Source organism: Magallana gigas, chromosome 4 (assembly GCF_963853765.1).
Source record: "Magallana gigas chromosome 4, xbMagGiga1.1, whole genome shotgun sequence".
Classification (NCBI taxonomy): domain Eukaryota; kingdom Metazoa; phylum Mollusca; class Bivalvia; order Ostreida; family Ostreidae; genus Magallana; species Magallana gigas.
In genome coordinates this window covers 10,669,882-10,681,217 of record NC_088856.1, presented here as the reverse complement: position 1 = coordinate 10,681,217, position 11,336 = coordinate 10,669,882, and the positions used below count along the sequence as shown (strand labels likewise).

General features: G+C 33.8%; 1 protein-coding gene across 2 annotated transcripts; it reads left to right on the top strand.

Annotated features, from left to right (window-relative positions):
• Positions 1-2,520: 2,520 nt before the first annotated feature.
• Positions 2,521-11,319, top strand: LOC105327034 (tRNA wybutosine-synthesizing protein 5-like). Of its 2 annotated transcripts, none has more exons than XM_066080710.1 (9): positions 2,521-2,561; positions 2,925-3,287; positions 3,623-3,863; positions 7,908-8,065; positions 8,794-8,863; positions 9,096-9,278; positions 9,892-9,979; positions 10,172-10,288; positions 11,057-11,319. In XM_066080710.1, the coding sequence occupies exons 1-9, from the start codon at positions 2,536-2,538 to the stop codon at positions 11,314-11,316; spliced, it is 1,506 nt and encodes a 501-aa protein (XP_065936782.1). In that variant the 5' UTR covers positions 2,521-2,535; the 3' UTR covers positions 11,317-11,319.
• Positions 11,320-11,336: the final 17 nt, after the last annotated feature.

Here is an 11,336-nt window from a genome sequence, read left to right as displayed (position 1 = left end):
CTCTATTATCATTTGTTTTAATTATTAATATTTAATGATAGATTAATAAACTTAAATTTAGGCTTTTTTCTATTGACTTTTGTAAAAAAAAAACAAAAAAAAAAAACAAAAAAAACCCCCAAAAATGCGAGTTGAAACACCGAAGAAAATCAAAGTACTGAGGAACTGATGGGAGTTGATTTTATCGATTATTATTTATTTTATAATCAATGATATGTTATTTTGCATGGCAGGTACTTTCCTTTATGTATTTGAATTACGCACATTTTTTATAATATGAATTCTCCCACAGGAATTTCGTGAAAACTCAATATGAATCATGTTGTATAATATTCAAAGATCTATTCCATCAAACTACGTATCAGTAATCGGAATAGTTATGAAAAATTGTATGGATCCAAGCAAAATTGAACTTTAGTCTCGTTCAACCAGACTCTCAGCTGTATCCGTTAATCACCGACAAGCCGAGCGTCTGGTTGAACGAGCTCTGGCGTAGGAATACATAAAATTACGACTTCAAAAATTATGTAAATTGTTCGTACCATTTAAAATCTGACTATTTACAATGTATCTATAAATAAGTTTCCTTGAAAAACAATCCTCAAGAACTCATTACAGCGAATTTATCGATTATAGAACTAAATGTTGTCAGCGGTGTTGATTTGTGCTTAGGTCCAAACACTGTTTCACTTTCGGTTTGCCTGAGTAACTGCATAGGAGAGTTGATTAAAATCAACTCCCAAAAATCATACATGGAAAATCAGGAGTATAAACGTTGACTTATCTTTATACTTGTATCCTCAAATAGTTCCATGTACAACTCTTAATTTGTGACTTTTTTATCATACAATACTGACTACTTTAGAAACCGAACCTCGTCGTAGCTAGTCTGCGCAAAGTGTCTAGTTTTAAAAGTGCGGTATTCGTGTGTCTTCTACTTGTGTCCTTGACTGGGGTAATGGTTTATAGTTGACCAAATCTCTTCTTTAAGAATGAAGGATAACTTGACTTGTGTTTCAATGATAATCAACGTGGAAAAGCTTTTCGCCCCAAAATTTTATCATGATGGAAAGATTTCCAGTAATGGAGTCGATATCTTACAAAAATGGAACAGTAAAGCAATGGTTTTCATTTGTTGGACTGTTATAGCAGAAGAGCTGGTCATCTGACAATTCTTGAGGAAATTCTTCAACACACTTTTAGAAACTCGTGCATTGCATCATCAGTAAATCGTGTTTCAAAGTGCTGAAGAAAAGAGAGCTTTCAAGTTTAACTAAACCAATTGAAGATTGCAAATTTTAGTAAATCTAAATAGCTTGCAGACTCCAACTGTAAATCTTGCAGTTAACAAACTGCGTGATCTATGTAGAACTCGTCAGAGACTGTATAGATATATGTTCATATATGATACATAAGTGTTCAAATTGTTATCATCAATATGTAGATATCTTTGGAACTTTTATAATTACAAACGGGAAAAACATTTTTCTCACCAAAACACAAAGACTCATTCAAGCCCACCATGTATGAAATTAGTATCGCAAAATCGCGTACCAATCTCTCAGCATTGGCCTCATTTAGGGTCGAAAGTACACCGAAGGTGATCGATGCCACTGTACATGTATAACCAACAGCTTCCATATAGTTGCAGTTCACTGCAGAATAACAACCCCAAGTGCACCAACAGTAAATTGGTCGTCAGTTGCAAACGTTTTGGATCTCGACATAAGTAAACAGCATCTACGTAGTGCTTTTGGGTTGTTTTCTTTGATGTTGTTTATTTTTTCTTAAAAATTGTTTTGGTCATCTTGTATAAGAGTTGGCAGACTCCTAGAGTTACAGGTACTTCTAAACGCTGATATGAAACCTTGAAAGCGAGCAAATAATTTGTTGATGATGAAGATAGTATATTATGATGTTTCGCGTATTTTGGAATATGTGATGTTTTGTTGTGAATATTACAAAAAAAGGTTTATATTAAAATAAATATATGTTTAACTGAAAAATTGAGGTTTGTGCGATTGATCTATAGTCTGAATAACTTATGTGAAGGACACAATGTAATTTTTCCTGACAAGGGGTTTTCAATCACACAGATAGGCAGCTGCAGGTAGCCGGTCAACAAAATGATTAAATCATAAAAACCAGGCACGTAGCATCGTTTTTGAAAGGGGGGGGGGGCAGACTCATCCAAAAAATCTTTAAAAGCAAAAAGAAAAGGGGGGGGGGGGGAGTAAAGTTTCCCTATATAACTTCTTCAATTTCACTCCTCATTTCCTTATTTTCATATCAATTTTTTACATACTCCCAAAAAAGTGGGGGGCCAACTCCTTGATAATTCAATTTTTTATATGTAAATTTGTTGCTGCGAAAAAAAGTGGGGGGGGGGGGCAGCCCCCCCCCCCCCCCTTCTGATGCTACGTGTCTGAAAACGAAAGCAGTGTACGATGGTACATAATCGTGAATTGAACTTGGTGACAGTGCAACCTAAATCTGCTAGTATATAAGCAATCTGTGAACGGCTCCGTCATCACAATGACTTACTCTGTCCCGGGCTCAAGGTCTGTGGGTACGGGGGAATCAGTTTATAAAACAGTTGTCATTATGTCAAACATTCTACTCTCAATATTGACATGTAACCCACACACTCAACGCAGTGGAAATCCCAAATATACCATCTTCGGCAATTTATTCACCTTAATGATGCCTATCGTAGCTATTGACTGTATATTTTCTGTCAACATACAGTTCAGTTAGATTAAGATTTCTAATTCTTATTTCTTTACTTTCATTACTTTTTTTACATTTGCAGATCTTAAAGACTCCGAGGTTGTTTTGAGATACAACATTCAAAACTCAAAAAGCTAAGCCAACTGCCTACTGGTACTACTTTTTAACTTTATATAGAACTGTTTTTATCGCAGGATGGAAGAACTTGGACTGTCGTTAACATCACCCAAAGAAAATCCCACTGCATTCGTTGAACTAATTGATGTCAGTGGTTCTCGACTTCAGGAGACGGCATTTTGTGCTACTGAGGACCTTTCTGTGGACCAGTTCACCAACGTTTTAGACTCCAGTTCTGCAATTCCCTACATTTCTGAGACCCAGACAGATACCGTGCTAGCTGAATTCGAACCCTGCAATTTGTCGGACTCAGGGTCTGGTATTTCGGAATCGGGGTACAACTCAGACCGCGACAACAGAGTGGAGAACAGCTTCGCTCTGTCGCAGACGACATTCCAGTTATTTCTGATGAACCTTCAGATGCGTAGAATTTGTCCCTGGTTAGACACACCTTTGCTGTTTTTGCTTTTGCCAATAATTTTGAATTCTCTGCACAAACACCTTTCTTTGTAAATGCGTCTCTAAATCGTACCAAAGGTCCATTTCTCCGTTTATACTTAGTTTGCATACATTGGTTAATTTATACGCTTTCTTCCAGTACTACAAAAGAAATGAGATAAATATATTTGAATTAATAAATTGTATTTTTTAATAAATTTCAATGAAGTTGCTAAAACTTTTAAGAGCAGCAATTGATTGGATCAATATGCTTTACTGATTGTATTCTTTGATTAATCATTTACTGCAATTAGTATTATATAAATTCATTTTTCAGGAATATGCACAAGTTTCGGAGGATGCAGAGGGTGAAAAGAATTTTGCTACTGGCACTAATTGTGTTTATTGTACTAATTCTTATCGGTGGTGCCATTTTCATTTACTTTACAAGGAAAGGTCAGACAGAGGTCGTAGAGGAGGATTTTCCTGTATTGAAGTCCACTCCGAGAAGTGTGTTTTTCAATCCGATGCATGTTCTTATGTTTGATAAAAATGAAACTAAAATCGAGAATCCGCCTGTAAGTAAATCCATTTTAGACGTTATTAATAAAGCCAATATGATCGGACAAAATAAAGATAAAAATCATAATCTTACAATATCTGATTCATTGAGACAAAATTAAACGGGTCGAAATCGCCGAGAATCATCTGACATTTATACAGGCCTTATTAATTATTGTTATTTAAAAACAGAAATCAACTCAACTGATGTTAAAACCAATAAACTGAAGATCTGAACATTTGTCTCGATTATTAAAAGTGAATTTTGTTATCAGTCCAACTCGACAAAATTGAACACAACCCGAAAACCATTTGGTATGCGATGAAATAGAATTCCTCAGCAATATTCGGTAGGGGGGTGGGGGTGATTATACAGTGATGCGTGTATCTCATTCATTTAAACAATAAGCTCGTGGCAAAGCGCCATATTAACTATGAATATCCTCAACACAATCACGGTGGCTTTTATGGTTAGTTTTGTTTCGGATCTATTGTTCGCATACTAGTATTTGACAATTGTAAACTTGTATGTGAGTTGTGAGTCTGTATTTCTAAATGATGGTTACGATGATCGATGTGATTGGAGTGTGTTCGATAAGAATAAAGGTATCAGTGGAATCATGTGAAGCAGGACAGTCCAAGATTTGGAAAACGGTAGATTAGTAACTACGTATACATGTAGGAAAGTTCCGAAATATTTGAAAACTTCAATTATACATGTAGTTTACGAGGCAGGATATTATCAGTTGGTGATTAACACGCTAGGTAGGAATAGTTTTGGTTGATGAATTATTCATAATTATGGTTTGGCTGACGAGTAGCTATATATATAGTATACAAAGTTGACGAATATGACCATTGATAAGAAGTTGATATACACCAGTTTGTGATATTAGGCAGTTTACTAAAATTTAGAATACTAGTTGTTGACGAGTAGCTTGGATACGTTTGGATAAAGGTTGTTGACCGGATGCTAGAATAGTTTATATAATGCCAAAATTTTAGTTGTTGATGCCATCCTTAAAAAAATGTTTGGTTGAGAAGGGACAGAATTTTTTTCAAACTTAATGTTTAACTTTATATAAAATTGTTAATAAAAAAATAATTTTTTTTAACCAGCGAGGGGGATTTCAATAAGGCGGGGAGGGGGGGGAGGGGGGGGGGGGTCCAAACAAACAATAATTTTTATATTGGCCTGATGAGTACATGTAGTTTAAATTGATATTTGATGTGTATTCAGGATAGTTGAAAAGTAGTTAGGATAGTTAATGGTACATGTAGTATATTTATGTAATGATGTATGTGCATGTATTATCTGTAGCATAAAAGTGGTTATATACGGATTTGTTGCCATCTATTATCACATGCATGTAGTAAACAAGTACGTGTATAGTTATCAAATCGATATTGACAAATTCATTCTCAGGTATTTTACGTTCATCGATATTGTTTGAACAAATACAGGTATTACCTTTACATCTGTATACCTCATCTATTGTAAGAAAGAATGATAAAAATGCATGTATGCGTTATATATATATATATATATATATATATATATATATATATATATATATATATATATATATATATATATATATATATATATATATATATATATATATATATATATATATATATATATATATATATATATATATATATATATATATATTGAAATATATGTCAGCGACAATTAATGATATTGTCATAATTTCTATTTGTTCCTGAATTACGAACATTGTAGTCAGATAACCCCACCCACGTTTTAGGTATGTACGGTGGCGATTACATAGGCGTTTTCAGCTCACCTGAGCTGAAAGCTCAAGTGAGCTTTTCTGGTCACATTTTGTCTGTCGTTTGTCTGTCCGTCTGTCCATAAACTTTTCACATTTTCAACATCTTCTCAAGAACTACTGGGCTAATTTCAACCAAACTTGACACAAAGAACTCTTAGGAGACGGGATTAAAAGTTGTGAAAATTAAGGACCATGCTCAGGGAAGATAATTAGGAATTATTAAATTGAAATTTTTTGAGAAATTTTTAAAAATCTTCTTCTCCAGAATCATTTGGTTTAGAAAAGCTGAAACTTGTGTGGAAGCATCCTCAGGTGGTGTAGATCAAAGTTGTGAAAATCAAGACCGCCTGAGGTAGGGTGGGCCACAATGGGGGTCGATGTTTTACAAAGGAATATATAGAGAAAATTAAATCTTTAAAAATCTTCTTCTCAGAAACTAATCAGCCAGAAAAGCTGAAACTTGTGTGGAAGTGTATCCTCAGGTAGTGTAGATTCAAAGTTGTGAAAATCATAACCCCAGGGGTAGGGATTGGCCACAATGGGTGTCAAAGTTTTACATAGGAATATATAGAGTAAATCTTTAGAAATCGTCTTCTAAGAAACAAGTCAGGCAGGTGATTCTTTATAATTGTTTAGACTTTTCATAAACGATTCATTGGCCTCACAAGGAGTTCAAAGTTTGATGTAGGTCTACATCCCATATATAAACAAGTGAAATGACTATAAAATCATCCTGTAAGAAAAGGGACTAATGATTATAAACATAAGAATATCCAGGGGGAGAATGAATTTTATTTATACAGGCTCTACATGTATTATTGTACATTGTTCAGATAGTCTGTATTAATATGACTCCATTAAGCTGTTTTTATCACACCTATTGTTCTTCAGGTGAGCAATGTGGCCAATGGGCCTCTTGTTAAGATTTAATAAATGTCGGTTTTATGTCACAGAATATCAATCTTTTTTATACAAGATATGTACTATCGATTGAAAAAAATGTTTTTTATTGAAATGATAAAATGTGCTGAACCATGTGCAGATATGCGCAGAGCAATGAAATAATTTGCGAATGTCAATCAAATTAAATAAAAACACTTATTGTAACATACAGAATGTCTCGGGTCGTGTTTTACATACACATGCTGGTACATGAACTTTTTTTTTTTACATTATGTTTGTAACGTTTTTAATCAGTTCCTTATAGGTTTTAGCATGAGTACACGTGTTACTTCAAAATGTTGAGAGAGAGAGAGAGAGAGAGAGAGAGAGAGAGAGAGAGAGAGAGAGAGAGAGAGAGAGAGAGAGAGAGAGAGAGAGAGAGAGATATTCTTTTACATGAGTGATTGTTTTAGATTTCATGTATGTAATGAAATTAATTAAATGATGAAAATTTGTAAAGGAAGTTAGTGGTGTGTGTTTTTCTTTTTTTAAAAGTTTGACATACCGTGTAACTTATTGAATTGTATTGCGTTAGGCTGTTAGGTGAGGCGGTATAGTATAGGCGATCATTACCTTATTCTAAAATGCATTCTCAAAGAAGGACTCATCTATAATTTTGTCATTCCACAGAATGAATCTTTAAAGGTTTATAGTATATATATTAATGTGATCTTCAGACCGAACTTCAAGCCCTTTACAAATGGGTGCATACGTATAGAGTTCTACAATGAATATACAGGTAAAATCAGGGAAATATAATGCACTAATACATATTCCCTAGTAAAATCAACCAAAGTTAACAAAGAGAACATAATACTTTCTTATCAACAATTCACTGTAATAGTTTTGTTATCTAGAAAGATATAATATCATAATTTGAAAACTTTTTTCCCGAATATGACACACCTTGGTTCAGTCGAATAATTCGATGGACGAGTTAATGTGAACAGGAAAAATGTCAAAACAAAGTTCCACGTGCCAATGTTTATTTCAGAAAAATTGTGAACCTCTTCAAATATTTACGGATGTCAATAATGTGTTTCATGAGGTAAGAGATTAGAAAATGTTCCTTGATTAAATTCAATAAATTGCAGTTGTTACTTTAATTTTATTGATACACAATGCAATGTTAAATAACATGATGGCGTATTATACAGTTATCAGGTTATATATTTTTCAAAATATTTTATCAATAAGTATGATTCTCTGAAAATTGTATTTACATTTTCAACTTATCTCTTCAACAAATGTAGGAAACGGTGCGTTATATAGCATATGCATGCATATCACTTCTTAGACAGACCATATTCTGTATTACAGAGGAAACCTGTGATTTTGAGGGGACAGGATATTGGGAATGTCACAGAGACATGGAGTTCTGTGGATTACCTAGCAGAGAAGGGTGGGACCAAACCTGTCAAAATCCACGTGTCTCCAGTACCTCAAATGGACTTCATCAACAAAAACTTTGCATACAAGTAAACCAGCAGGGTTTTCCTTTAAATACTTCGTTGATTTGTTAATTCATTAGATCAGTGCCTGTTATAATATAAGCTGTAATTTTTAAAATCTGAGTTTATTTATGTTATGTAAAGCCTATTCCGTTAAAATAATAATCAATTACAATATTTACATTTGCAAATATTTTTCCTTATATGAACCTTTAGAAAAGCGAAAACGTTCAATTTTGTATGAACATTTTCGTGACGTCACAATGATCATAGCACACGCTTATCGCTTTTCGCTTGGATTATTGTTAACATAAAATCTCGGTTTTTTTAACACTTCTGAACGATGTCTCTTTCAAATGTAAATATAAGTAATAAACAGCAATGTTAAAAAGTTCACCGGGATATGAATTGGTTGGTTCATGATCAAATCTACTGAGAAGCCCTTCGGGCTTCACAGGATTTGATCACGTGACCAACCAACTTCATATCCCAGTGAACTTTTTAAATTGCTGTTTATTTCTTAATAAAATTCATAATTATAATTTAAGTATCCATATGTTCCCTTTATTACTTTTACTGTTTATTTCATTTGCGAAGAGTAATTTTGCATTCTAGGATATTCTAACAATGATTATTTGTAAAATATTGGATTTTTAGGAAGTAGTTGTAGAAATTCTAACAACTAAAGAAATTTATTATGCATTTTAACATGATAAAAATGTGGATGAAGAATATATTTTCTTACTGCTGATTAGATCACTACCATTCAATGAATTTGTTAAAAGAGCAGCAGAGGAAACCCACAAAGAATTCTTCATATCAGAGGTAAATATATATAACGGTAGTAGAAAAATTTAATGACAATTCTTGAAATACATAAAATTTTGAGATCTGAACATGTACACCATTAGACATACATTTGTGGTGGTTAATTTCAAACTGTATAATTCAATTCTATATCCAGATGTGTTTTTAAATTATAATGACACTTTTGTGGATAATTTTTTCCTAGATTGTTAATTAGTAAATTTGTTAAGCTGTTGAATCTTTCTTGTAGGGAGAGAAATATTATCTGCGAGCCTTAGGTGATGATGTCAGAAAGGACATAGCCGACATAAAAGTACAGTTTCCAGAGTTGGCGTCAGACCTGATTACTCCAGATCTTTTCCCAAAGGACAGGTTTTTCTCCAGTGTGTTCCGAATAGCATCCAAAGGGCTACAACTCTGGACACATTATGATGTAAAAGAATGCAGATTGTGATAATCATTGCTTTTGTTGAAATTGACAATTTTCACTCTTTTTGACCAGATATACTGATACAATTTAGATGCTAAAGTCCTGAAAAATGTAGATATTGATGATATCTTTTCTAAATGCGATTTCATCTTAAGCATTATCAAAGAAAAAAAATGTTTACAGACTTTCCAACGGATTAGAAAATTTTGAAGTCTAATTCTAATGACAGTTTAGAGACTGGTTTCATTGATATTCCTGGGCATCTATTTTCATGGATTCAGTAAAATTAACTTTTGAGGATAGGTAAATTCATTAACAGCATTCTAACAATTGCTATATATCCTTCAATGAACCACAGGGGCCTGTTATCTGCTCTGCTTTCTATGTTATACTGGGTATACATGTATTATTTATATACAATGTATATGTCATAGAGAGCAGAGCAGATAAGATGCCCCCATGATTGAATATTTGAATTTTGTGGATCTACAGAATCCATGAAAATAAATTGCTGTTTGACGAATATTAATTTGATGAAACCACAATATTGTCCATTCATACTAGATGTCCTTGTGACTGGGTGTAAATGGATCCTGCTTTTTACTGTGTGTTTCAGGTGATGGACAACATCCTGATCCAGATCAGCGGCAGGAAGAGAGTGGTGCTATTTGATCCGGCTGATGCTCACAACCTATACCTGAATGGTAACTTCCTATTTCGGCTCTTTGCCTTGCCCTACTGGTGTCATACATTTGCAGTAAAATCAGACTTTTTTCTGGGTGCATTTTCATAGAAGCTTACCAATTTTCTTTATTATGAGTTTCTAGAAAATTTCACTAAACATTTTAGTAATGCACATTTTTTTTTTCAGTTTTCATATTTTGCATTTTTTACAGGTGATAAGTCAGAAGTTCTAGACATAGATAATCCTGACCCTGAAAAATTCCCCAAGTTTTATGCAGCTACGAGATACGAGGGGGAACTAGAGCCAGGGGATATTCTATTTATTCCAGGTAAAATGTTGTTTGAAAGTATTTGTACTAATTGTAATTGCCAAAAAAGTACCCTCATTGTACGGATAACTCCTCCTTCATTTTTCAAGATAGGAAGTAAATGTTGTTCTTTTGGAGATTAATTGTACATATATCAGAGGTGTGCATATTGCTAGGATTTTGATTTTTGATAATTTATGAAAAAAAACCCAGCTTTTGAACTTCGTCATTTTTTTAGCAAAATATTGCAAATATGGTATCCTCATTGTACGGATAACTCCTCCAACAGTTTTCAAGATAGGAAGTTGTTCTTTTGCAGATCAATTGTACATATATCAGAGGTGTGCATATTGCTAGGATTTTGATTTCTGATAATTTATCGAAATATTGCAAATAGGGTACTCAATTTCACTGGATACGGTAGTTATAGTGTTTATCAGTTCAGGGTTGACATGGATTTTGTATACAGTTCACATTTAAGAAAACCCGGTTTGCTGTCACATTGACAGCTTTTCACTTGTTTAATAGTGAAATTGTAATCAATATGTGCCCATTCGCAAGTTTTTTGCAATGAAAACAGAGATAAATTTAGTTCAGATATCGATCCAGAAATAAAATATTTTCAAGCATATATCAAATAAAATTCTTTGTTGAAATCCCAATAGAAACAAGAAATTGCAGGTAGATTCACATCCTCACAATGTCAGGGTCCTGTGTACCACCAAGTGGACTCAAGACCCCTGACATTGTGAGGATGGTAGATTCAGTAAACGTGTTCATATGTTTCAGCCCTGTGGTTCCATAATGTGGTGTCTCTGGACTTCGGTGTGGCAGTGAATGTGTTTTGGAAACACCTTGAGGACAATATGTACGATAATAAGGACATTTACGGTAACAAGGACCTGCAGCCCGCAGCGAGAGCTATGCAGATAGTCGACCGCGCCATAAAAACCCTAGAGGAATTACCCCCCGTGTATAGAGACTTCTACGCCAGAAGACTGGTGTCTAAAGTAGAGAGCAAATGTTATAATAAAACCCATGTCACATAAGTATCAGAAGTTGATTTCAT

Excerpts from the sequence above, each read along its gene's own strand:
- LOC105327034 (XM_066080710.1), top strand. The coding sequence starts at position 2,536 with ATGACTTACTCTGTCCCGGGCTCAAG. Across the intron at positions 3,864-7,907 it reads CTAAAATCGAGAATCCGCCT|AGGAAACCTGTGATTTTGAG; the intron begins GTAAGTAAATCC and ends TCTGTATTACAG. Across the intron at positions 9,279-9,891 it reads AACTCTGGACACATTATGAT|GTGATGGACAACATCCTGAT; the intron begins GTAAAAGAATGC and ends TGTGTGTTTCAG.